The 26,249-nt window shown below is 54.7% G+C and overlaps 8 protein-coding genes across 8 annotated transcripts; 5 read left to right on the forward strand and 3 right to left on the reverse strand.

The window, feature by feature from the left end:
- Positions 1-128: 128 nt before the first annotated feature.
- CH63R_01016 (Developmental regulator VelB) lies at positions 129-1,796 on the forward strand (the record flags this gene model as incomplete). Its single annotated transcript, XM_018295991.1, has 5 exons — positions 129-505; positions 561-615; positions 681-760; positions 823-1,473; positions 1,535-1,796. 5 exons carry the CDS (start codon positions 129-131, stop codon positions 1,794-1,796), a joined length of 1,425 nt encoding a protein of 474 aa, XP_018164353.1.
- Positions 1,797-3,640: 1,844 nt separating this feature from the next.
- Positions 3,641-9,812, reverse strand: CH63R_01017 (RhoGEF domain-containing protein; the record flags this gene model as incomplete). Its single annotated transcript, XM_018295992.1, has 3 exons — positions 3,641-3,757; positions 3,831-4,925; positions 4,980-9,812. 3 exons carry the CDS (start codon positions 9,810-9,812, stop codon positions 3,641-3,643), a joined length of 6,045 nt encoding a protein of 2,014 aa, XP_018164354.1.
- Positions 9,813-14,732: 4,920 nt separating this feature from the next.
- Positions 14,733-18,668, forward strand: CH63R_01018 (Telomerase reverse transcriptase; the record flags this gene model as incomplete). The annotated part of the gene is made up of 7 exons (XM_018295993.1): positions 14,733-15,152; positions 15,205-15,721; positions 15,806-16,512; positions 16,561-17,022; positions 17,073-18,282; positions 18,355-18,463; positions 18,533-18,668. 7 exons carry the CDS (start codon positions 14,733-14,735, stop codon positions 18,666-18,668), a joined length of 3,561 nt encoding a protein of 1,186 aa, XP_018164355.1.
- A 475-nt stretch (positions 18,669-19,143) lies between these two features.
- CH63R_01019 (Telomerase reverse transcriptase) lies at positions 19,144-19,569 on the forward strand (the record flags this gene model as incomplete). The annotated part of the gene is made up of 1 exon (XM_018295994.1): positions 19,144-19,569. One exon carries the CDS (start codon positions 19,144-19,146, stop codon positions 19,567-19,569), a length of 426 nt encoding a protein of 141 aa, XP_018164356.1.
- An 81-nt stretch (positions 19,570-19,650) lies between these two features.
- CH63R_01020 (Telomerase reverse transcriptase) lies at positions 19,651-20,736 on the forward strand (the record flags this gene model as incomplete). The annotated part of the gene is made up of 2 exons (XM_018295995.1): positions 19,651-20,235; positions 20,299-20,736. The coding sequence occupies 2 exons, from the start codon at positions 19,651-19,653 to the stop codon at positions 20,734-20,736; spliced, it is 1,023 nt and encodes a 340-aa protein (XP_018164357.1).
- Positions 20,737-20,958: 222 nt separating this feature from the next.
- On the reverse strand, positions 20,959-21,450 carry CH63R_01021 (uncharacterized protein; the record flags this gene model as incomplete). The annotated part of the gene is made up of 1 exon (XM_018295996.1): positions 20,959-21,450. The coding sequence occupies one exon, from the start codon at positions 21,448-21,450 to the stop codon at positions 20,959-20,961; it is 492 nt and encodes a 163-aa protein (XP_018164358.1).
- A 1,968-nt stretch (positions 21,451-23,418) lies between these two features.
- Positions 23,419-25,171, forward strand: CH63R_01022 (uncharacterized protein; the record flags this gene model as incomplete). Its single annotated transcript, XM_018295997.1, has 2 exons — positions 23,419-24,127; positions 24,180-25,171. 2 exons carry the CDS (start codon positions 23,419-23,421, stop codon positions 25,169-25,171), a joined length of 1,701 nt encoding a protein of 566 aa, XP_018164359.1.
- A 54-nt stretch (positions 25,172-25,225) lies between these two features.
- Positions 25,226-25,668, reverse strand: CH63R_01023 (uncharacterized protein; the record flags this gene model as incomplete). The annotated part of the gene is made up of 2 exons (XM_018295998.1): positions 25,226-25,399; positions 25,486-25,668. 2 exons carry the CDS (start codon positions 25,666-25,668, stop codon positions 25,226-25,228), a joined length of 357 nt encoding a protein of 118 aa, XP_018164360.1.
- Positions 25,669-26,249: the final 581 nt, after the last annotated feature.

Here is a 26,249-nt window from a genome sequence, read left to right on the forward strand (position 1 = left end):
CCATCCCACCTTGCTAACCTCTGCAGTCCCAGCCGCGGCCCACCGCCCACGACGATCCCAGAGACATCATACATTGCGACCGCAACCACTGACAATTCTACTTGCGACCAACGCCGCCGATCGAAACTATGAACTTTGATCACCAGCACCCAGCCTCGGGCGGCTACCACCATCTGGCCTCTGGTCCCTATAGCCATGTCCCTCCGCCTCAGCAACAACAGCAGCAGCAGCAGCAGCAACAACAACACCACCACCACCACCACCAGGCTGCTTCTCAACACCACACTCAACACCACCCGCATCCCTCCAATCAGATGCCACAGCTCCCTCCTATGGGATATCCAGCACCCGTGTCGATGTCTTCGAACGCGACTATGCCTCCCAGCGGTATGCCTCCTTCACATCGCCAGTCCGCCACGCCCGCCGCGCCCGCCGCCGCCCCAGCCCAGCAGAACGCTGCACTGGCTTCCATGTCGAAAACCGATTCGAGGGGTAGATCATACGAGTACGGCCGGCTTGATAATTGGTGATGGACCCCACAGACTGACCGTGGTTGTTAGGCTCGTCGTTGTGCAGCAGCCCCAGCGAGCGCGCATGTGCGGCTTCGGCGACAAGGTGAGAGCATGCTCTTCACGATTGATGCATCGCGCAACGCAATCAGCTGACAAAATACCCACCAGGACCGACGACCCATCACTCCCCCTCCATGCATTAAGGTCATCGTAAGAGACGCCAAGACTGGACAGGAGATCAACCACAAGTACGTGCAATCGGACGGGCTGCAAGAAGCTTGCTTTGGACACCTGCTGATTATTCTCACAGCGATATCGAATCAAAATTCTTCGTGATCCAGGTTGATTTGTGTTCAGAGGACGGTACTTCAGAGGTGAACCTTGTGAGGCACTCGTCCAACACTGCCTCGATATCGACCACACAGCCCTTTTCGTATTCAACCTTGCGGGATGAGGGCCTGCCGCAGGCACAGCAGATGCAGGCCTATTCCCAGATGATGCCCGGTTACGCCGCTGCGCCTATGGGCTACGGCCAGCACCAGCCGCCACCGCAGCAACAGCAGCAACAGCAGCAGCACATGATGCCGGGTTATGGCATGGCTTCCGGATCTGGCTACCAGCGTATGTTGTCCATTGCGAGAGTAGGCGCGCAACACGGCCAAAATATTTTACTGACCAAAAGCGCAGCGACCTACCAGTCATCAAACTCCCAGTTTGCACCTCCGACCCAGTACTACCCCCAGCACGCCAACCCGGCGCCTGTGCCCTCTCAGGCGGACATGGCCTACGGTGGCCCTCGCCAGTCGCTGTCCATGCCCGCCAACCAGCCGCAGGGCATGTTCACCAGAAACCTAATTGGAAGCACGGCATCAAGCGCCTTCCAGCTGAACGACGTCGCCGACCAACTCGGAACCTGGTTCATCATGCAGGATCTGAGCGTGAGGACCGAAGGTCGCTTCAGGTGAGGAAACCAACGCGAGCCACCCGAGGCTGTCGACTTTTTGACTGATCGTGTTATGCAGGTTGCGTTTCTCGTTCGTCAACGTGGCGAGACCTCCCGACCAACCCTCGACGGACGGTTCGAGTGTGAACCACGGCAGTGCCCCGATACTCGCATCCGTCTTCAGTGACGTGTTTCAGGTCTTCTCGGCCAAGAAGTTTCCCGGCGTCTGTGAGAGCACGCCCCTGAGCAAGTGCTTCGCGACGCAAGGTATCAAGATCCCCATCCGGAAAGAGGGCGCCGGCGACGGCAAGAAGGGCGGCGAGGACGATGATGATTATTAACGCCATGGTCTCGCTTGCTTTTCGGTTCCACGACGGGCGCTCGGAGTTCAGGCATAAAACACACCCAAAAATGACATACGGATCCGGTAGTGGGCAGAACAGGATCATCATGGTGGTCCATGGCAGTTATCCTCACTCTTGGCACGGGCCCGCCCTCTTCCGGCTCGTATCATTAAACGCCAAGCAGTGCATATTTGAGGTTTTCATTTATTTTCCGGAGACCTTTCTAGCGTAGTGGAGGATGGAGAATCGCAAGACACTACTCCCGTTTGTTGATGCTGTGGGTGGCGAGAGCCTACACTCTTGCCTCGACCGTCGAAACGTCTCCACTATATTGGACGATGCCAAGCACCGACAGATCACCTCCTTAAGCTCCCGCGCTTCCGCCTATGGCGGGCTTAACCGGCCGATCGTCGGACCGCCCGGGAATCTTCCGAGATTTCTATTTTCCTCCTCTGGTTTCCTTATGTCTGTAGCGGTCTGAGGAGAGAGGATGCATCGGTTATCGGACTGGAAAATCAGGAAGGGGGAAAGGGTCGAGGCAAAGATGTGAAGACGAGACTGGCGAAGAGAAACATACAAGAGGGAATGAGGGGTGGGGGGTTGGAAAAAGAATGGGGTGGTTCCGGCCTGGGTTTGCGCGCCCCGTCATCATCCGCCGATGTACGAACATGAGGGGAAATAAATGTACCCCCAGCACGAATTATCTTTCGCCGCGAATGTTGCTCTTGTCCCGTTGCCAAGCAGAATAAGATAAGGGGTAGGTAGGATACGTAGGTAGGTAGTGTTCCTCCTTCTCAACGTAAATATCCCTGCAGGGTCAAAAACCACAGTTGTAGGTCCGTTTGTCCTTACCTAGGTACGATAGCAGCATCTTTTGCTTTTTGAGCAGCTGCTAGTTTTGACTTCACTCCAATTGCACCTGCCTACCTGCCTACCTACCTACCACCAAGTTCGATGAGAAGACCCTTACAGCGAGGGGCGCGGGTCCTGGCCCGGATGCTGCTCGAGGTACTGCGTAGACGGCCTCGCCTGAATCTCTCGAAAATCTTGAACAAAAAGCCTTGACGCGGGTTCTTGATGTCGGCAACAGTATAATCGTCATCCTACAGAGCCTGGCAAGCGAAATCAACAGGCCATGTCACACAAACACACATATATTTCGACAGTTCCGACTCATATTCCACTGGATATTGAAAACCTACAAAGAAAAACACCCCAACAAAAAAAAGAACAACAAAAGAAGAAGTGAGGCCTGCAGGTCCGACTGCGAGGCAACCTCCAACGCCTGACACGCCGCCCCTCCTTCCCAGTTCCTTCCCATTGCGGGCTCAACTACAACGCTCGAACGCTCTCCCAAAGTATTCATTGCTGATTCATGGTTCTTTCCTCCATGGGAAGGCGGCCCGCAGTGTCACATCAGCTGACATGGTCGCATTCCATCCGTCAAGACATCGTTATGTCGTCTTGGTTTTCAAACGCCATCTCTTGTTTCCATCTCAAGCACAAAGGAGACAAAACAGATGAAAGAGATCGAGTCGAGGAGGTGTACACGCCGAGAGTGGTGCCTACCACAGGCCATCGACCTCACCCTAGCTTTCTTTTGCAATGAGAAACGAAACCAGAAGCTAAGTCTTCTTTTTCTTTTACTGGCAATGATACATGCCATTGGGGGTGGATGGATACATCCCGCCTTCGTTGCCTTTGCAGCATAACAGCTTGTGTTGCCGCACACATGCCCGACTGCAAACAGTATTGGCCTGCATGTGGGCAAAAGAAATCAATCATTTCGAGTACCTTTGAGAACTCTAGTTGCGTGTGTCTGTGTCGTGTGGATGACGGCTCTATGAGTCAGCCAATTTTGCAAAGTGCTTGGACCAAATCCAGCCAACTTGATCATCAGGGTCGTCTTGGTTCTTGGCAAGCCATAGCTCGCCCTTTTCAGCAATCACATCAAAGATCTGGGAAGATATTAGTTAGCCTTGGACCCTTAAACATCCACTGACAGTCTTTCAAGAACTTTCAAAAACTCACCTCGCCAGCCTGGTACGTGAGGTACGGGTACCCAGCCTCATGCTTTGTTGTCTCAATGTTGAACTCAAAGAGTGATGCTGCGAGCCAAAGCACGTTATATCCATTTCCAGCTGGTGTACGCTCACGTGAAGATGCTCGTGATGATCTCTGACTTTCTTCCACACCATCTGGCAAAGGAAGAGCAGAGTGAAATAGACCTGAGAACCTCCTTGCTTCAATACTAGAGTGCTGAGACTGATGAGCTGGGTTTGAGTCCCGCCTGTTGTTTGCTGTGGATTCTGAACTCTGTCTAGGCAGACCATTTGGCTCATGACTTCGGCCTGTGCCAGGCCGAGTAGAGGGCGGGGGCATGTTAGCACGTGGCACAGGGGATTGGTCTCCTGTGACAGGTGATGCTGACACCAATGGCCTTTGTACGGCTGCACCAGTGTAGTAGTCTCGATAATAGAACTGGTGGGGGCTGAGGGGTGTTGTGCTGGGTGATAGGGTGAACTGGCCACTGTGGCGCTTGGCAAAGTCTGGTGTTGGCAGCATGGGAGCATGGTCGCCATTCACCGATAGGCCCCGGCCCCGGGGGGAGGATACCTCAGCAGGTCGAGCGCGGTGCTTGGGTGGAGCATCCTCTGTGCTGGCTGTGGTCGACTGCGATGTCCTGCCCTTGTATGTTGGGTTCAGGATTCCAATGTTTGTGAACAGTTCCTGAGCATACTTGTAGTCCCGTTGGAAGGTGGACACGATGTCAGGGACATCAGGAGGCGGCCCCATATCTCCTGTCACCTTCTTCACCTTCTCCACCCATATGGAGTACCAATTTGCCTGGATGTTGACGAAGTTGCCCAGGCAAATGTTGCCAATCCTCTCCGTCAAGGCAGAGAGTTGTGGCAACTCCTTCTTCAAAGTCTCATTGAGCGCGTCATACTGTTCCACCAACTCCTTGAGTCTGGGGTCTGGCGTTTTCCCCCCTTTCTTGAGTTGCTCGGCTCTTTCGTAGTCAAGACGCCTCTTTGCTCGCTTTTTCATCGCAAGTGAGGGGTTACCATAGGCCTTGATGACATGTTCAAATGGCTCAATCACATGCTTCCGAACCTGCTGAAGCTTCTTGGGTGTTAGTACCTAGACATAGCGCGACTTCAGCAACGGGCCACTCACATGGTCTTCCAGGGCAATCTTCTCGATGTCTCTCATTGAGACATTGAATTGCACCCATTTGCTTTCCAGTTCTGGATAGCTGCCTGGCTGAAGCCGCATGACAAGCTCCATAGCTGACAGGTACTGGAGGAACTCATGCACGTAGGCACTGACCTGTCGAGTGTAGAACTCGACGTCTCGGAGGACAACTTGGAGCCGGAGGTAGTCGTCGCCAAATTTCTCGTGAAGCTTGGCATATACAGCATCTTCAGGGATCTTTGAGCTTGTGGCCTGGAGCTTGTCAACTCGCTTGCCAAAGGCTCGAGCGAACCCAGCCTTTACGTCAGACTCCTTCCTCTTCCGGCCGACAATCTGCCCAACAAGCTCAAAGTTCTTCTTCGTCTTGTTGATCTCGATGATAGCCAGCTCCAAGGTTTCTTTGGCTGATACCAGTTCAGCGCGGTCCGGATGATCTTCCGGAGTGTGTCGCAAAAGTTCTTGGATGAGAGTGGGATATTTTGTGATCCTTTGCATAGGCTTGATGAGCAGCGAATCAAGATCCCAGGCTGCCGTGAGGTCCTTGGCTACCTCATTGCACTCGGTCAGCCAGACCTTCACGGTAGGGTCTTGCTGGATCTGGATCAGCCGTTTGGCTGCGTGGTCACTGTTTCGGAGAAACCCCTCATGAGCCAATCTCATCTGCTCGATGTTCCTCTTGAAGAGTGGGCCTATCGACGTGGCTCTGTCTTTGTCGTCGCCCAGCTCGGGGTTTGCCGGGTTAGTTGAGGAGTTTCCAGCCTGATCAGAAGCGGTCGAATCTTCCTTTGGCAAAGGCGATCGGCGTCCATGGGGCACATATACCGTACTGGCAGCCTCCTTGAGCTGTGCGCAGAAGGTGGTGTGAAAGCTGATGATCTCGTCCGTGTTTCTGAAGACAAGTTTGATAGTCTTGTCGTCCAATCGGGGGCAGGCTTCAGCGGTTCCTTTGTAGATCTCTTCCACAATGTTCATGTCCCTGACAAACACCATCTCGGTGTCTACGAGTTCTCTGATCACATTGCGCCGTTGCACCAGCCGGTGTCTCTCCTTTCCGGTTGGCCCGTCATTATCTTTCCCAGGTGTTGCAATCGAGTCAATCGGGGTCTGTCCGCCGAGAGAATATTCCCGGGTCTCAATCGACATGTGGTCAATAGACTGAGTGGTGGAGACAGGACGCGACACATCCTCGCTCTCGCGCCAAGAAGACCTCGCCATGATACTTCCGGAAATGGTGTCGGCGTAGTAACTACTGGTTGCCGTTCGCCGACCCTCGTGGAGCGACCTCGACTTAGGAGTAGGAACTGGCGGAGGCTCATGGTCCGGACGTGAAAAAGAACCTGACTTCACCAATGGTTGCTTACTCTCGAGGTAAGAGATCGAGAAGCCTTCTCCGGTGTCCAGCTCCGGTAGCTGATGAATGGTCGCGCGGCTGATCTGTTGGGTGGCTCCGGAATCCAACGGGGTGAAGTCTGGACTGTAGTGCTCGCTCTGCCGGGCGGAGGAGTCTCTGCTAGAGCCGGATCCGTACGTGGGGTCGGACGCGTACGGCGGCTTCGGAAGAGGCAAGGCATCATCAAACGCCGAATCTCTGTGGTCAAGGGGCTCATTGCTGTCGACGGAGAAGTCAGTCCAAGCAGATTGCTGACTGACCCGGTTTACTGTCACATGCATGGATGGAACCATCAGGCTGTGAGAAGTGTCCGGAGTTTGCTGGCTTTCGAGGCTCGTCTTGTGAGGGTCGTCTTGCGCGTCGGAAGACTCGCAAGTGGACGCTCGCTGTGACGAATCATTATCCTTGCGGCGCTCGTTGTAAAAGTCCTCGGGCTTTTCGAGGGTGTCGCTGGACGGTGCGCCCACGTCCTGCTCTTCCTCTGGATTGCGATGGAAATACGGGACATCGCAGACGGACCCATCCATATCACCAAGTTGGCTCTGGTCATCAAAGTCATCATAGGACTCCATCCTCGGGAAAGGAATCGTTTCTTCTTGCCGTGGGGAATCATATTCGGATTCCCGTCGGAGGATCTTGACCGTCGTTTCGTATGAAGGGCTCGAGAAGGGAACTGGTTCGTACTCTTTGGAAATTGGCCGCGAGCTGGCGAACGCACCGGGAACGGACGTGTCTTCAAAATCGCTCCTTGTAGGGGTCGGCTCGAGCGACTGCCGGGGAGACGTTGCATCCAGCGAGATCTTGATTGACACGAGGTCGTCACCACCAGCAGACTCGTCCTCGAAGGGGTACTGGTATTCAGCCTTCTCTGGTGTCGGCGATTGCTGCGCTTCCTCAGCCACAGCCGCCTGTGGCGTGGGCTGTTCATCCGAAGACTCCGCGGCAGTCTCCTCCGGCGTTGGCGGCGGTTGTGGTTTCTCCACTTCGGGATTCTCGGGCGAAGTTGTTCGTCGTAGCTCTTCCATCTCAGCCTGCTCGTGGTTCCCGCCAGGTTGAGCGATCGTCAGTCCCAGGCCAGTCGGAGGGTGCGAGGGTTCGAGCTGCACCGGTGGCATTTCCTGCGGTTCGTTATCAAACTCCGTCGTCTCACTTGTAGCCGAAACCGCGGATTGCGGAATTTCTTCCCTCTCGACAGAAGGACTCGGCTCCGGGAAGGTGCCGGGCATGCCCAAGGTGGGGGAGTCGGCGGGTTGTGCTTGGGGCGGAGAGAGGGAAACGATAGGTGGCACCGCTGTTAAGATGGACAGGGGTTGAGGCGATTGCTCGGGTGACGTTGGCTGCGCCGACGATTCCGGTTTGTCAGGGTTTTCCTCGTTCGGTTTCTCGAAGGGTTCACAATGGTCCACTGAGGGCGCCTTGGATTCAATTGGGGGCACTGGGGGAACATCTTCATTTTCCTTGGTGGCAACAGACTCTTGGTCTTTATTGCGCCTCGCAGCCGCCTGTCTCGCGTCCCGCACCTGGCTGTCGCGAATAGACTTAGTATAGGCCAGTCTGATGTGTTCGCGTCTTTGCTCAAAGTCGATGGGCCCGATGGAGATCTTCCGTCTTCGAGTTGTCAATTCGTCTAGCTTGCTGGGTTGCCTGGGCACGCGCTTCTGCGGCGACTTGGACCTGTCGATAGTCTTCATACGCGAACTTGCCGTGGTGGCCGTCGAAACAGATTGTCGAGGTCGGGAGCTGCGCAGGGGGGGGGACAGTTTCGGAGGAGGCGCCGCCACATAAGCAGCGAGACGTGTGTTGTTATTTGGCGTAACGAGACCTCGAGGTGCGGGCTTACGTCCGGGCGTGGCTTGGGTGGGTGTCTTTGCTCGCGTGGGTGTCTTGGAGCGGGTAGCGGGAGTAGTTGTCCGGTTTGTTTTGCTCGCCGGCGGAGGCCGCTTGAACGTCGACGGCGAATTGGCTCTGGAGCTTTCTCGTGTTGAAGGCGGACTCGTTGAATCGCTGGGCGTGGCGAGCTTCCGAACCGAAACAGGGAGGCGCGATGTAGGCGACGCAGCCCGGTCGGATTGCTCAAGCTCCGCCATCGGCCGTGACACTAGAGCCTTTCTCGCCATCGATACCCCCGACTTTGAGGCAGCCACATCACTATGTGCCCGAACATGACCTCTTAGGGCGGGAGCCGAATACCCTGTTGCACCATTCGGTTTTGTCTTCGCAGTGCGGTACCAATCAGTCGGCGACTCGGGCTCGACGAGATCTGGGTCAGATTTCGTCCGCTGATGGAGCTTAGCCACATGAAGACTTGACTCTGATGTTCTGCGCGGTCGTGAGCCTGAGCCCGCGATGCCAAATCCGACGATGGCAGTATCTCGTTGCTCTGGAAGAATTTCGCCAAATAGCAAGCCGGGTGCTGGAGGAGAGGAGGGAGGCAAGGAGGGGGGTTTGTGCTGGAGATTCGTCATGGACTTGGACGCATGCGCACCGCCTGTGGTTGAACTCAAGTTTCGCGGCTTGGCAATGCGGCTGGCGAAGGATTGTGAGTTGCTGGACAGCTGATCTTCTGCGACGAATTTTGTACGTTGTGTTCTTGATGTTGTGCCTCTGCTGGAATCAGGTGTTAGTTCACGGTTGACCGAGGTCCTCAGTGTAGAGTATGATGTTGACCCATTCCCACTGGGCGTTGTTTTATCGACGTTCGTGCCAGTTTTGTTCGAACGTATCGGGACACCTCGGACGGGAATCTGGGGCATCGCAGGCGTGGAGGTCTGCTGGTCGAATTTCCGGGTCAAGTCCTTGACACTCGGCTTCCTGTTCGTGTTTGTCCTCGGTGCGCCGACAGGGGGTTCGATGGGAGCGGAGGCCGATCGTTGTGAGGGACGCACGGCGGTACGCCCTGCTGGCGCTGGCGGATGCGTTGGGTCTTTGGCATTGCCGTTTGGCCGCGTAGACGGGTTGTCGCGGGCTCGAGATAGGGAGGTCGCCATGTAGTCGGTATCTGAAGAAGGGGTTCGATGGTGGTGACTCGACGACTGTACGCCTCGATAGCTTCGGTAGAAATCATCCGGGTTCACAGGGTCGTGAGCATGATTACCAGCGGCAGAGGCCCCAGCCGTGTGGGCGGCAGAGGCATCCAAGTTCTCGCGGGCGAAGGCGTTCGTTACGGGGCTGCTAGGGAGGTAGTGGTGATGAGATTGGTGGGACGACGAGTCGGATCGGCGGCGGTAGGGATCGGGATCGGATTCGAGGTCGAAGTCGGTTTCGCGATAGTCGTAGTGGGAATCGAAGTTGGCCTGACGGTGAAGTTGATGCGGATACTGGGGAGAAGCCAGAGGTTGCGGTTGGTGCTGCTGGAGATGGACCTGGCGTTGTACACTGAGCACAGAGGCCAGGCGGTCCTCCTCTTCTGGACTGCCAGATTCCATTGTGGCCTGAACATCAGTCAGGCGTGTCGGGTGGACTGGCTCGTCAGAACTTCCATAGACCCATGCAGGCTGTGTGGTATGGGATGTTTGGGTTGGGAAGCATTGATGTGTTGGCCTGCACGGTGAGTGGGCGGCGACAGTTTGGAGAGGCGACGGGCAGTCCCTGGTTGGCGAGCGTTGGCAGTGCCTTGGGCCTATCGACAGCAAATCTTAGTGCATGGATGGGTGGCCGCCGCAGGAATAGCCGTGGTGCGACTTCTGTTCTGTGGGGGTTTTATGGAGATTAGATATCGTTGCCGGAGACGAGACGAAGTAGATCTGCAAGTCCTCGATTTTCCCCTGGTTGCGCTTGTGTAATTTGTGTTTTTTTCGAGGCCTTGTGCCTGTGAATCAGACGCAATTAGATGGGATGGCAAGAGCGAGGTTGGAGTGTGGAAAGCAAAAAATAAAACAACACTCGAGCCAGAAAGCTGAGGCAGGGGAGACGCAAGGCGCACGCGCGCCGCACACAACAGCCAAAGAGGTACCTCTGTATAGAGGCAGACAGATACCTTTCCACGCAGAGCAAGTGCGAAGCGGGAAAGGAGAGTTGCTTGTGAGGAAGAGAGGAGAAAGAGGGGAGGGGGCGTGCGCCTCCCAAATGGGCGTGAATTTAGCAAACCTGAAGGAGAAGGAGGTTTTGGATTGGTCGGGGAGCTCCTGTCTCGAGAAGCTAGGAGGTATGTACTCCTGGAAGGAGCGAATGAGAATGAGGAGAACGGATGAGGCCTCGCAGTCTCTTCTCCAGGAAAAGAATCCCGAGACTGGAGGAGATGTTTGAATTGGGTCGTACTCACTTTGTCTGCAATTCGCGATTTGCAAAAAGTAGTCGAGGCCGAAAAAGTCGTTCTTTGAAATACTGGAAGGGGGTACTGATGGTGAGCTGAGACGGCGAGTGGGACCGTTAGTTGCGATGGTAAGGATTTCGTCCAATCGGTCACGATGAGTACAATTCGGTCTGAATGGCAGCCAGGGGCCAAGATGGGAGAGAGGTGTGGTGTGCAAGGTACAGAGCACAAATTGGTAGGCGACTTGGTCAGGGACCGTGGAAGCAAGGAAGCAAGGAGGGGTGAGATCCATCCGGCTAGGGAGAGCGTGCGTGAGGGAGGGGATGACGGCAGGTGCTCGATTCAGGCCGGTAAGTCTGTCCGGACGCTCGGGAAGGAGGGAGCAAACCCGGGCTAGGGACCAGAAAGTCCCAAGGGAGCTTGGCTAAGGTATCGCTTCCAGATGATCTTTACATGGCTTGTAATTTTCTTTTTTACCTTTATTTTCATTGGTAGATATCAGTGTCGCAACATTCGTAGTGACCAAAGTTTTTGGGATGGGCGTTTTGGTTTTTTCTAAAGAGTAAGGAATTCAGGCACAGGAGACACGAGAAGGGTGTGTGATGGGTGGGTGGGTGTGTGTGTGTGTGGAGAGAGCGATTTGACTTTAACGGCCAGCCGTCGACGGTAAGGTACCCGATCAAGGTGCGCTGTATTCCGTACCAGGCAAAGAAAGGTTATCTTATCCTCCCTCACTCGTACTTGCTTGTTCGATCTTGCTTGCTCCGAGATTACCTCACGTGTCAGTAATCCACACTGAAGAGTTACAACCGCGAAACAAACAAAAGAGGGGAGGTTGACTGGCTGGCTCTGAATTGTTCGTTCAGTGCAAACCCCGAGATGTCAATTTGCAACTCGGCTGCTTTTCCTTGCCGCCTCCACTGGAAACTGTTTGGACCTTGGATAACAACACGGCATGGACAAGGTTGTTGTCTGGCGACCCAGAGAAACAAACAACAAACCCCACCGCCACAAGTCTCGATGCGTTTTGTATTTGGATCTCCCGGTGTCGCTGGCAGTCATTGTTTACACTACTCTCCGCCCATCTTGCTTTCGTGGTTTCCGCAGTTTTATTCCGTATGAATCAGGATGCATCTGCCTGCGGGGAAGAATTCCTCAATGACCCCCTCCTCTCATCCAAAAGGAGACGGGATGAGCTCCGCTGCGGGACTGTCTGAAAATTCAGAAGGAAAATAAGAACAGCAAAAAATCGAATCCATGGTGCTTCTCTTGGCCCATGCTTCGTCCTGTCTTGACAAAGAAAATAAAAATAAGAAGATCTCACGGCTGGAGAGGGACGCAGTTGTTTGTTGAGTGGAAGGACTGGCTGGAACTCGCATTATGTTCCAGCACAGTGCCTCATCTCTCAATCTGCCTGCCCGCAAAACAACAGAAGCATAAGAAGAGCGAAGCACAAAAGGCACACGCTTAGTGTGCCAAGCAAGCACGGCCACGAAACAACGTGAGACGTCACCGCTAATGGGCCATATCCTTGGAGGAAGGCATACAGAGCGCATACGGAGGCTGACAGCCACTGCCCACCCAGGCTGAAGTGAACGGCGTGGCCCGGCTTTTGCGGCGCCGAAGGTCAAGGGCGTTTGGGCGTCCGCCATGGGGTTTCCTTTTCTCTTCTTGATGTGATCGAAAGCGCTGTGACACAGCCAGCTAACAGCCGCTACGGATACCGTTGCGCAAAATGACGGCAAACTGACCTGCAGTCCACGAGGGCGAAGCTCCATAACGGGAACCCCTTCGTCAGGCGCCAGCTCAGCACGGCACCGAATTATACGGAAGCGACGGACGTTGTCGAGGTCAAATAGATTGATGGTGCGACACATGCGCATGTCAAATTTTCGAGGCCGGCCCCAGGGCTGGAGATGGCGTGTACATGGTTGCGCATGTTGTCTGAAACGGTCCAAAGTCGGGGTCGCGCGGCCGAGCCTTGGTCGTTTGCGGTCGCAGGTAACGAACGGGTGGGAATATCCGTGAGAAGTTGACTCGCCCTCCAACGGCAGGATGACGACTCCAAGGTTCCTATGCAAAAAGCCGCTCAACAGCGCCCGACGCCCAACGGAGCTGACTCGCCTCGCCAACTGGTTGAATGGTAAAAGCTGCTTTGGGCACTGAGAGAGGCTCACGACGCGTTTCGGCGTTGGAACTGAGTTGGGACATGATGCCATTCTGACCACCCAATCCCATCCTCTACTTGTCGTCATGCACCATGACTGTAGATTGGGGCCTTGCAAGCCGGCTGGAAAGGACGGTTGAAAAGTGACATTGACTGCTGTGTTGCAGCTGCAGGCTTACGCGGTAGTTGGCACAGGCACAGCCGTGATCAGAGAGCATTTAGCTTTGAGCAGCGAGCAACAGGGAAATCCCGCCAGCGAGACTGGAGAGTCTGTGCTCGTCGTAAGACTTGCCGCTATTATGTGAGGCAATCACTGGATGCTTGGGCAGATGGATGGCCGTCATTGTTCCAGCCCCAGCTCCAGCCTCCCCGCCTCCTCAAACCCGGGCCACGAGGTGGCTTTCTCGGCTTAGCCAGATTCTGAGAAGTAGGTACTTTCTAAGGATACTGACTACCCACTGACTCCGGTGCAACTACTGAGTAGTTGCACCAAGAGGCGGCAAGCCATCTTTCCTCTCCGATGTCATTCATGTGCTTTCGACGACTTTGACAGATGGCACAACTCGTGGTCAACTAGACAGCCACAACCACAACCACAACCACAAGCTTCGACCAACACCCTACGGAAGGATATCTGTGATTAGCATAACTGCTCTGCTCGACTAATCATGTAATCCGACCCACGCATGTCCGCTGGCCTAGGTGGCTCATCCCGGGACTGCAAGCAATGCTGAACCGCGTCTTCCGTCGACCAGGAACCCTTTCCCCCAGGTGTTCAACTCACTCGCGTTGACGGAAATTTTGGGCTGTGTGTGTGCGCCTGTATGTTCATGTGGTACGTAGTACCGCATGGCAACTCTCCTTTTACAGCCAGCCGCTGCCCGCATTCTGCCCGCCCTTGCATCCACCTTAGCCCAGCCCAGCCCGAAGAGGGCTAAACAGGTGACGATGCATATCTAATTAGCGTAAGGTAGTGCAAGTGTGCTACGTTAACGTAGCAAGCAGGTGCAGCCACCTAGATACCTATCAAGTATGCGTACGTAGGTGGGTAGACAGACTCTAACGCAGAACGAAAATACCGAGGCAATGCGAGGATGTCGGCAAGCGGCGCAGCAGCAGCAACCACATTCGACCAGCACTGAGGTACAAAAGCATGTTCCCGCTTGCCAGGAACCCCCTCTCATTCTCTGGTTCTCAAGTGGTCCCCCCCCCCCGCTCGGGGCCGGGGCCAGTCCAGTCCATGATTGAGGTCTCCACGAACCCGCTCGGCGAGCCTTGACACTTGATGAATTTCCACCACAAGTTGACGGGGGGCTGGTGGGCCCCCCACGACTACCAATCCGACTTTCGTCTCACCTCACCAAAGCCACCCCGAGCAGGGAACTGGGGTACCTTAGCGTCCACTGGGTGGCTTGAGCGCCCAGTGCCAGTGAGGATCCAGTGCCAAAGCCATAAGCCACCGTTTTGAGACGGCGCCCGTGTTCGGTAGATCACTGGACGTGCACCGTTGTCCCACTGGGGCTAACCATCGATGCGCCTAGGCCATATGACCAACCATACAATCTTCGCCAGCCTTCACTAGCGCCTGCCCACCAATCAACGCGTATCGTCTTGACCGTTAAGGAGGCCGTCCTCGGACTTTTCAACTTGCGGCACGCGTTGGGCCGTCGCGCTTGCCAACCTCAATCAACGATCTCACCCAGAATCTGACTACGCGCTCGGTATTTTCCGATACAGTGTCTACGAATAATGTCCGGCTGCAACGCTGGTCCTAACGCGTGACTGACTATAGAACCACCCAGCGTAAGTGTTGTTGAGTTGGTGCGCCACTTCGACCTAGCTCGCATATGAGCAACGACGCCAAGGGAAGGAGAGAACCGCTTATCTGACCTGGCAATGACGATGAGATGAGATCTTGCCACCAAGATGGTACGCAAAAGAAAAGAACGGTCTCTCGGGGGGCTGGGTGAGAAGCATCCGGAACGTAAAAGGGCCAGGTTGGATCGGACTACGAGTCGGATCAAGCATTGCGTACTGCCACAGTATTATGACAATGTACAGACACTCCGCGAATACCTGCTTTCGAAGCTGCCGGGCTCTTCGAGGCTTCGTCGCAAGAAAATAGCTTTGTTAGGGAAGGACGAGAATCGGCCAAGTAAGGAAGGCCACGATTACATCCCGGAGCTGGTTGTGTTACTAGATACGACGCTGGTTTGCACACATCATCGCTCCCAGGCTCAATCCGATTCTAGGTGGGAGCAGTGGAGGTCCTTTTCGCAGAAAGCAGACGAATCTGTCGTATCGGCTTCAGGGAACCTTGCCAGCGCCGCAGCTTCGCAATCAGAGGTCCTTCCCGCCACCTGCATAACTCCACATCCAGACTGACCGTTGAACGTAGATTGTTGACTTTGTCATCTGGCAACTTTTCTCCAGAATCCAGCCTCATACCGCGTGGCCGAAACATATCCTATGCGATGGCTTCAAAAAACGAGCTGAAAATGTCGCCAACGGCAATGGCCAAGACGCTGCCGGGCCCATTCCGGGACTCGCTTCCGTCCAACCGAATCACAGTGTCCAAGCTCTCAAGGAGACTCCGTGGCCGCAGACCCTTATGCTGCTTGGAAAATCGGGCGAGCAGATCATGATTGATCTACTTATTGACACGGCCGTCTTCCTCCCGGTAAAGGCCGGCATTGGCAATTTGCACCAACTGAGCGGTATTCCAATATTGGAAACCGGCGTGTCAGTAGGTACGAACCAGAGTAAGACGGATCATTCGAAAGGCCAATTCAAACCGGTAGATGCCGTTCACGAACGACTTCCTTCCGAAATAACTTTTGTGAGGAACCGCATGCTCTACGCCAGAGCCGCACTCACCGCCAAGGGCACTGTCCATCACGGCCTCAGACATATACGTAAGCTACTCATCAGTCGTATTAGGGACTTCCACTCATGTTCTACACCAGACGCTTTGAGCCGCTATCCGTATGTCTCTCCAGATCAGGCGTCAGAAGAAGAGAAGGGAACTCTGCCCGTATCCAATGAGCGAAACACACTCAAGGTCATGATGTATATTTTCCCTCGGCAGTTTGGTCTACACAACGTGTTTACCTCAGCGATTGATTACTCCAAGACCTCTCAGAAGTTTGCAGACTACACCCTCCGCGAGGAGGAAATCTCCACGGTATACAAAGAGCAGAAAGTGCGACTTCCCAAGCGACTACGGGGAGACGCCAAACGGCTTGTCGAGAGGCTCCAACTTCTCCATGGCCGTTGCGTCTACGCAGAGTTACTGCGACATTACTGTCCAACTCCTATCGACTTTAGGTCTCGCACCACTCTGTCGAAGAAGACAATGAAGCAGCCTCCAAACCTTCCTGTTTCTCAGACACCAGGAAGTCGGACGCTACAGACGGAGCACACTCGTCTTTCCAGTAATACAACACAGAGCCGCCACAAGTCACGTCAACCAGCCTCGTCTCTGCCGGCGATCAAATTCGATGCAGTGACTGAATTGGCGACTTCTGCGAGCCACGTGTCCGCCTATTGTCAGGCTGTGTTGGCCAAGGTCATTCCCAATGAGTTTTGGGGGTTCGGCGACGACCAGGTTCACAACAAAAACCTAATACTGAAGAAGGTCGACCATTTTGTCAGAATACGGAGGTTCGAGAGCATGACCCTGAATGAACTTGCCGACGGTATCAGGGTGAGTAGGCGTATTTCCCTTTCCAGGAGTCTCTGCTCATACATTCAGGTGACGAGCATGGCATGGTTAGCGCCACCCGCTCTGACGGGACAGAAGACCAGTCAAACGGACATGAAGAAACGACTCGAGATACTGAATGAATTCCTGTATTATGTTTTTGATTCTCTCTTGATACCCCTTTTGCGCAGCAATTTCTACATCACCGAATCAAGTTCTCATCGTTATCGGCTCTTTTACTTTCGACACGACATCTGGCGGTACGTGGCAGAGCCAGCGATGACGACCCTCCGGACCACCATGTTTGAGGAGGTCAAACTCGATCAGGCTACCCGTGTCCTCGACTCCAGGCGTTTGGGCTTCAGTCGCATCAGGCTGTTGCCGAAGGGGAAAACTATGCGGCCGATCACGAATCTGCGAAGGAGGACGGTTGCCAAGGGCAAAGGCACAATCCTTGGGCCCAGTATTAACTCCGTCCTTGGGCCCGTTCACTCCATGCTCAGGCTGGAAACGGTATGGATCTTGGCCCTCCACATTACTTTGTTCTTGCTAATCATCTGCAGGAGCGCAATCCATCCAAGCTCGGCTCTTCGATGTTCTCTGTGGGCAATCTCTACCCCCGACTGCACGCTTTCAGCGCTAGTTTCGGAAAGCAACATCCAAAGTTTTACTTCGCCAAAGTGGATGTGCAGTCTGCCTTTGACACAATCCCACAGACTGCCGTCATCCGGCTGATGGAAGACATCCCCAGCGAGAAACAGTACATCATCAAAAAGCACGTCGAGGTCAAGGCGGCTTTGTTGGATAGCCAGCCCCAAAAGCATGCAGTCACAAAACTGATGCGACGGTGGCACTCCATCGCTGTCACGCGCAACGACACGACCGACTTCGCGCAACTAGTCGAGAGCCGTCTTGGGAAGAGCCGGAAGAACACAGTCTTTGTGGGCAACGCAATGAGGAGGGAGGTCGGGATCAGGGAGCTGATGGACCTGATGACGTCGCACATCAAGCAGAACCTGGTTAAGGTCGGCAAGAAGTTTTACAGGCAGAAGAGGGGCATTCCTCAAGGCTCCGTGCTCTCCTCGGCCCTTTGCAACTACTTTTATGCGGACCTGGAGGCGCAGCGCCTCTCGTTCCTGGCGGCGGAGGACTGTCTTCTTTTGAGGCTGATTGACGACTTTCTCCTTATCACGACAGATCCGTCGAAGGCGCGCGAGTTCGTTGAGGTCATGCACGGCGGGCTCCCCGAGTACGGCGTCACGGTCAACCCTAAGAAGACGCTGGTCAACTTCGGCATGGCCGTCGATGGAATGAGCGTGGCTAGGATGCCGGAGGGGTCTCGTTTCCCCTATTGCGGCCTGGGTATTGACTGCAACACACTTGACATCGTCAAGGACCGGGAACACATCAAAGACGCCGGTAAGCTCAACGTCTCCGTCCTTCAAATGCAGCAACTTGGTAACCTAATCGACTTGGCAGTTGTCTCTAATGCTCTGACGATCGACTACGGCAACAAGCCCGGCCAGAACTTCCAACGGAGAGTCCTGAGTGAGTACAGCGACAGCCGCAGCCGTTGCCGTCACGTATCGATTAACATTGCCACAGACGCCTTCAAGATCCAATCCCACCTCATGTTCTACGATACCAAGCACAACGCCATGGGGACCGTCATGTCGAACCTCCACAAGGCCTTTGCGGAAACGGCCGAGAAGATGTGGGCTTACTGGCGCTGCCTCCCCGCGGGGGGACGACCCGTAGACAGGTTGATCATGCGTAAGCCGCACCTCCCCTGCCCTGGTCATCCTGCTCTGTTCTTCTCTATGTGACTCACATCGTATACCACAGAGACCGTGACAAAAGTCATCGACGTAGCCTTTGTTCTGCTCACGAGCCAGGCGAGGCGGGAGAAATACCCAGAGTACGTCTGCGACATCGAGAAGACGCATGTCGCATGGTACGTCGCATTCCAACATGCCGCTCATTTCGGGAAGGGGGGGGAAGAAGGTCACTAATTCTTGTCCAGGCTCGCGCTCGACGCGGTGAGAAAGGTCCTCGCCCGAAAACAAGCAAACTTCGCGGGCGTCCTATCGTGGATCGACACTGAGCTCGGGAAGCTCGACTCTAAGCAGGTAGCACGCGCGACAAAGCACATTCGTTGAATAGCGTTTTGTATCGCAAATTATTCGCCAGGCATCTTGTCACACGTAGAAAATCGGCAGGAAAGAAGGAAGGAGGGGCTTCGCTGTCCCCCGTAGATGCACTCCGCTTGCCGCCCTGCGAAAGATAATTGAGTAACTCTCTCATCTTGTGTGCTGTACCACCTCCCGTGCCTGTGCTGCCCGTGGTTCGACATGCCGACGTCCCACGCGCTCCCTCACCGAGCCCAATCCGAACGATCTACTTCCTGATCGTATCGTCCCGTTTTCTCTCCTGTATCAATTCACGTAGTACGAACTGGATCACACGAACGTCTTGAACTACCGAACCAGCAACCGACCGACACCCTTCAGGGGCCAGTGAATCAGAGATGTCTTTTCAACTTTTCCATCGTCATCATATAAAAGCCGACGGTCGTGCGCACTCCCTGAAAGCGCCATTTCATCCCCATGCCTGCTAGTCGACAGAGATTTCGACATGACGGCCGACCAAGAAACCCGCTTCCTGGAGAAGCTCGCCGTCGCCTCGACGTACCCGGACACCCTGCTCTGGGAGGATGAGGAGGCCTCAGCGATCAAAGAGCGACGCGATCACTACGCCGAGACCAAGACACGGATATTTGATGCGCTTCTGGAGCAGCGGGAGCCACTGGCGATTCTCGACGTTGGGGCGAACCACGACTCTGGTCCCGCCTCCGGTGAGGTCGCCGGGACCAAAGCTGACGGCTGGCTCACGAGCCTAACATCAGAAAAAGCACCGGCTTCACATCGTACGCGGAAGTGCAAGCTAAGCCTTGTCCGCGACGTGGCGGGGCTTCGAACCAAGTTATCATGGCCGAGCCCAGCCGGATCTACGACAGAGCATAGCGGTCTTGTGAAGGATCCGCCACTGCGCGTCATGTGAGTCATCCCGTTCGAAGCAACTAGCTTAGGTTGGGATATGTTGACACAATGAAGCCTTCTCGAACGTCTTTGGCCGACTTCGATGACGCTCCACGTCGAGGAAGACGTCCTGCTAGAAATACTCACGTATCACCAAGTCCCGGCAAATTTCTTGACCTTCCTCACGAGCGGTAGCGAAGCCTGGAGCTTCGCCAGTAGCATACGTTTTGCAGGATTCGTGGGTCGCTCAACCCTTCGGCCTCTACGACGGCAGCCGAGCCTCGTGGGACTAGGCCGCAGCGGCACGCACGTGCAAGTTTGCCTCACGCTGTTCAGCATCCGCGAATATCCTCTCCACGCGTTGCCCGGGGAGTCCGATCCCGAACGGACGCCTCGGTGGGAGACGCACTCTGCCATCGTGTACCTTCACTTCGATTTCGTGGAGGGCACAGCGGTATGGTTGCTCGTGAGCCCGAGGTGCTATCATCCAGAGAAAGGCAAGGGGACACAAAATTTGCTCTGGAATACGTTGAAGGGTGGCCTGGCGAGCGACATGTCTACGCTTACATGCCTCGACATCCATGAGCGCTTTCGTGTTAGTCTGAGCTGTCTCCTTGCCGTCGCTCGGTGGTCTATTGGCATGTTTTCGCATCATCTCCAAGACACGGAGAGACGGCTATCCGATCTGGTGAGTCGCAAGTTTTCGAGAGATGCTAATCGAGCATGGCTGTCGCATACTGACAAGATATAGACCAAGCCGTACGTATACCCTTTCGACAACGATGATGACATGGTTGACGAGTCCTGGGGGTCGATACACGCCCAAGACCTGCGGAGAATGGCTTTTCTGATGGAATCGCGGCACGGCGGTGTTCTGAGAGCCGAAAATAACCTTCGGGTCCTCCGACGGCTTCTGAAATTCATCAATGACGAGGTGTATGGGGACCTCGAGGTCCTGGAAGATCGCCAAACCGACAAGATCCGTGTGCATGTTCAAGACTTCGCAGAAAAGGTAACGTTGGTGATTGAAGAACTGGAAGACTTGCTGGACAGGGCGCTAGCTCTGGATAAGCTCGCCAAGAACCGAGAAGTATACATGAGTGGCGCGGCCCGGGATGAGGCGAGAGACACGAAGCTGAAAGTCGTAGATTCAACGGCTACAAGCGCACCACGCGAGTCAGCAGACTAAGATAATCGCCGAGCTGACAGCAGAAGATTCGTCTGCGATGAAGCAGTTGTCTTTCATAGCCTTGATTCTGTTGCCGGTTACGGTAGTGTCGGTAAGTTGAGAAAACCCCGGTGGATGCGCGGGCGGCAGGTAGATACGGGGATGGAAACCGAATGCGCCGATGGGATGCTGACACCAATGACCGTGTGAGCAGGCCGTGCTGAGTACGGACATTGTTAAGTTTCAAGATCTTGCGAGCGAAAACGAGAAGAAGGTTACCGGAAGCACGTCCGAAAGCGCCGTTCCGATTTTCAATTTTTCGGTGGCGGCGTTCGGAACGTGGGCTGTCGCAAGCGTGCTCACGACGATTGCGACGATCATCCTCGTCAAGCCGATAGAGAATCGCGGGCGGCGCAGCACTGGCAGGGTCGGTGGCGGTGGTGGCGGCGAAGGTGCGAACAATTGTAACACGTGGGCATCTCGGGTTAAGAGATGGATGCCGATCGCGAGGGACTCGGCCGGGCAAGACATGTCTCGGTCCGACACAGAGAGGACCAATATGGCGGCAGCACTGGCATCCGCGTCCTCGATGCACAGGGCTCCGACAGTCACCAAGACGGTATCGAACTCGCCAGAGGTTCCGATGGTGGACGAGGGTGTTCCCGGCCCAGTCAGGGGTCCTCCGACGTTGAAGTCGAGGGCATTGTGGGTAGGTGCTGCCGCTTGGGAAACCATATGGCGCCCCGCGAAGGGCAAGCTGAATGTCACGGCAGCGACACCTTTACCCCGATGGGATCGTCGACGAGATGGAGGGCGAGACGGAGCACGAGGTGCTGGGCAGGCAGAGGGTTCGTAACCGCATCATCGTCTCAGTGCTGATTTTTTATCACGTCGTACCGTAAGTGCGTTGGTTTGAGGGACAAAGTTATCCGAAAAGTAGGGTCGCAACCTAAATTCTACATCGAATAATACAATCTGGCTAAGCAGGTTGACGACTCGATATCCTTTGTTCCCCCCGCCCCTTCCCCCGCCCCTTCCACTACTCTTTGAATGACCAAGGTTGAGACTTTGGTTTGACAGCATTTGGTTCCCGTGAGCCGCAGCCTTCTTTTCGCGTCGCTTCTCTCAGGTAGTTTTCTCTAGGGTTGCCACTTTCGATCCGGACCGTCGTGGCCAGCCAAGCAGCGCCCTCGTACCTCGTATGTTCAGGCTGACAGGGATGATGGCGCGGGCGGGAGCTTAATTTTGTCCCTGTACGAATACGCACTGCCCTTGCGAAAGACATGTTTGTTTGTTTCCAAGTTGTTCACTCAACGCGTAAAAGGGATGGGAACAGCGAGTTATCGCTCCTGTCCGTGCTGAGAAACCCTCAATGACGCCGGTGCATTTACATCGTAGTGGTTGCTGGATGCTGGTGCTGGGGGACAGAAGGCATCATTGGCGAATCAGACCATTGCGAGCAGTCAGTGGGGGCGCTGGTCATGATTCGTCACCTTCAGTCCGGGCAGGGCCCACCCCGCCTCGCCGATGTGTGTCCAGGGAAGGACCCATCACCCCCGATGCAGGTGCCGTGATGCCGTGATGGTGAGGTGGTTACTATACCTGCACAGTAGGTGATTAGGTGGTGGCGGCCCGGAGACGTGACGTGGGGTTCCTGCACTTTTGCCTTTCCCCCCCCCCATGCAACGGGGCGCGAAAGAGGTGCCTTTCTTTTGCCTTTTTGGCTTGGGCAAGCGAAGGACTACTGGACTACGGCGTTTTCATCGGCCGGAGACTCGATTGACGTCAGACGAAAAGATGCGGCGACTCGAACCGACTTTCTAAGCGACACAAACACAAAATGCTAAATCCGAGAGAATCTAACGCGGTCATTGCCCTTTTCTGTTCGTCCACTCGTCCATTCGTCCTCTCTTTTCCCCGTTATTGCCCCGTGTTGCTACGTCGCCCCCTAGGTGTCTGGCTTCATCAACCGACCCGATACTCTGCCCATCCTAGCTCGCATTACTGTGTCATCCCATCCACCCATCTTTTTACCATTCTGCTACCTATTTGAGATCCCCTTTTTGTTTCCAAAGGGGCAAACAATCCCGGCCTACCATGCGTCGTGGACGAAAATGAGAAGAGCCGACACGCACACTCCCACACACTCCCATACATCCATAAGCCCTTCGCCCATCGCATTCACGGTTCCGAGGCTTTAAACCATTCATCCCTTCCCCCTGTCCTATCTTTCTCTTGCTCGGCTGCGGGCTGTTGATCTCTCCCGCACTGCTCGCTTTCCAACCGTACTCGCGTTCGGTTCTTAGACGTGCCCAAACGAAACCACGCGGTATCGGGGAGTAGCTTGCATGATACTCCTTGCCCCGGTATCAAACATCGGGGTCGGGGGCGCACCATTTTCTCCACAGCATTTCCCACGACTTGCTATTTCCAACCTCCTTGGCTACAGGACCCTGGGTTTTTTTGCCCGTACCGGCTCACATTAGCTTCACGCCTTTGGAGGGTTTGCTGTGTCTCACTCAGCTTGGGGAATATCCGAGTCAGACATACACACAGCTGTGGCTACATTTACGTTTATTTATACATCCTTCTGTCCCCTTCACCACCACTGTCTTCTCAGCTCCTAGCATCTACAGCATAAACATCGTCGGGACTGACCCAACTCTTCACCGTTGAAGAAAAAACCTTGCAGCGAAAACCATCATGGCAGCTGGCATCACCACCACGCTGGGCTTACCCGACCTCGCCATGCCGGTCCTCGCCAACATTACTAAGCCAAGTCTCGCCAACGTCAGCTCTCCGGTTCTTGCTACCATCGTCCGCGACACCTACCGCGCTGCCTTCAAAGCCCGCGTCGCGGCCGGCGAAGCGAGGCCGTTCGTGCTGCCGTACGCCATCTTTGCAACTTTTATCGTACCCATTCTATACATGTCCATCCCGCACACGAAGAGGCCATGGCTCTACCACGCGAGATGGCTTGTCCTTGGTTATATCATCATGTTCAACCTCGACATCTTGAAGGACACCTCTAGCACGAACATGTCTATGTCATATACTGCCGGTCTATCGGCATTTTGGGGAATCATGTCCAACGTCACCATGCTGGTGTTCACGGCTCCGCAGTTTGATTACGAAAGAGTCGTTCGCAGAAAGGCCACGAAGCCAACGTCGTCATCGAAATCCTCCGAGCCTTCTAGCAGATCGAGCTCGCCCGCAGACCGCTCCGCCTCGCCGAACGTGCCGGGCCTCAGAAGGCGAGTTGGCAGCAAAAAGCGAAGAGCTGGCCGGGTAACAGCACCAGAGGTCAACCTCGACGAGTACGAATATTACTGGCAGGCTTATCCTGAGAATGGCACTTTCCTTGAGAGACTCGGCTGGGTAATTGACCTCTACACCAACTTCAGGGGAGTCGGTAAGTGTCATCGTCCTCCCGCATCGAAATAAGCATCGCTAACCAGAGACAGGTTGGTCTTGGGCTGTCCCGTCGGTTCCCAGTCCGGCTCCACCTGAACGCCCAGGCACGGGCGAGATGGTCAAGATGGACACCATCCCGTTAGAGACATTCGCTGGATGCCAGACCTACAAAGACGAGAACGAATTCTTGCGAAGAAAGCTTATCCCCATTGGGTTTGCATACCTCCTACTGGACATATTCAAAGTCACCATCATAGAGGATCCCTACTTTGTCCTCGGCCATAGTTCATTGCCTCTCCCTCCTCACCTAGCGGCTCTCCCATCCTGGGTTCTTCCCGTGTACCGACATGCTGCCGTCATTGGCGCCATCTACTCTGCTCTGGTCATGGTCTTCGGCGTTCATGACCTTTTCCAGTACTACGCTCTCAGCAAGTTCTTCCCCATGCGGGGTGAGTTGTGGCAGTATTCGACAGTATTCGGCTCCTTTACCCAAATTCTGGACAGGGGCTTGGCTGGCTTTTGGGGTGCTTGGTGGCATCAGACCTTCCGGCACGCCTTCTCCGCACCGGTCAACTTTGCCGTGAAGCATGGCTATTTGGAAAAGAGGGCGCGGAGCACGAAGATGATTGGCATGCTGATTGCCTTCCTTCTGTCGGGCCTGCTCCACGGCGCCGGAAGTGTCAGCTCGATCCCCGAGACGAAGTGGTGGAAGCCTGCCCTCTTCTTCTGGCTGTCAGGCGTAGGCGTGTTGATCCAGCAGTTGTTCTGCACCGCCCTGAAGCCCCAGATTTCGAGGCTACCTCGAGTCTTGAGGAGGCTTGGAAACCTTCTTTTCGTGGTCGCGTGGCTGCATCTTACCGTCCGGTCGCTGGCGGACGACTTTGCGCAGACCGGTCTTTGGCTCATGGAGCCTGTTCCTCTCTCTGTTGTTAGAGCGTTGGGATTCGGACGTGGTGAGGTCTCTTGGTGGAAGCCCGACATGGAAGCGATCGGTCACTGGCATACTGGACAGCACTGGTGGGATTCTGGATTCAGCTATTAGAGCATTGGCGCAGGTTTCATCGTTCATTCTGTACAAAGTAGTGTTCTTCACATCTTATAGATCGAAAGCGTACTCCTCTTCTTTTTTCTTGAACTCTGCCTCTTTAGCATCCTCCACGCCCGTGCTGACCCGGACCGCTCCCTCCTCTGCGGTCCTGATGATGTTTTGCAGCCTGCGCGTGATGACTCGCCGGTCCTCCTCGTTCGGTCGTCGCGAGACGCTACAGTACTACTTGCTGCCCTCAGAAGACTAAAAGTCAACCCAGTCAGCCCCTCTTCCGCGCCGTCTGTCCCCGGAGTCATGCGCCGCCTCACCTCCTCGACGCGGATTGCGTCGTCGGGGAACCGCTGCTCGGCGACGTGCCTGAAGTCGGCCTTCCCCAGACCCATCTTTTCGGTCTCGAAGGTGTAGTGGCCTTTTTGGTCACCAAAGAGGCCTTTCATGACCTTCTCCACTGGTTTTGCGGACGTAGTCTGTCGTTTTTTGGCTGTCGGCATCTTGGATGGGGGTGCTTGGGAGAGATCCCGCTGGGCTTGTGGAGAAAGGATGTTTGGTCTGGGAAGGTCTTATAGGGCAGGTATCTAAACGGGACAACTTTAGAAAAAAGGATTTCCCAGAATGATGAGTGCTTGACTGGGCAGGCCTACTTTATCTTCAGGGCAAGTTCTGTGCCACAGTTGTCCCTCTTTTTGCCTTTGTTATGGGGCTTAAGGAAGGAGTAGGTGTCGGGTATGAAAGAGTTCTAAGATGAGAGGCATGCCAGGAGTCAGGTAGCTTGGTCCTCCTCCTGCCAGTACGTGACTACGGATCATAACTTGGGTTATGAAAAGCATAAGCCCTGGATCACGACAGAGGCAGGTACAATGGTTTGTCTGTCCACTTTTTCCTATCAAGTCAAATCACTTCTCGTTTTGCTCTTTGCGACTGCTCTCTTGTCGCAATGTATTTATATCAGCCCCCAAGACTCAAGACTTGTCTGAGATATCCTAACAGTTTTAAGATTATATATCAGGACCAGGCCTGCAATAAGTAGTATGATAATTGATAAAAACATGAGGTGTAGCTAAAACATCAGTAA

This window comes from Colletotrichum higginsianum, chromosome 1, assembly GCF_001672515.1.
Source record: "Colletotrichum higginsianum IMI 349063 chromosome 1, whole genome shotgun sequence".
Classification (NCBI taxonomy): domain Eukaryota; kingdom Fungi; phylum Ascomycota; class Sordariomycetes; order Glomerellales; family Glomerellaceae; genus Colletotrichum; species Colletotrichum higginsianum.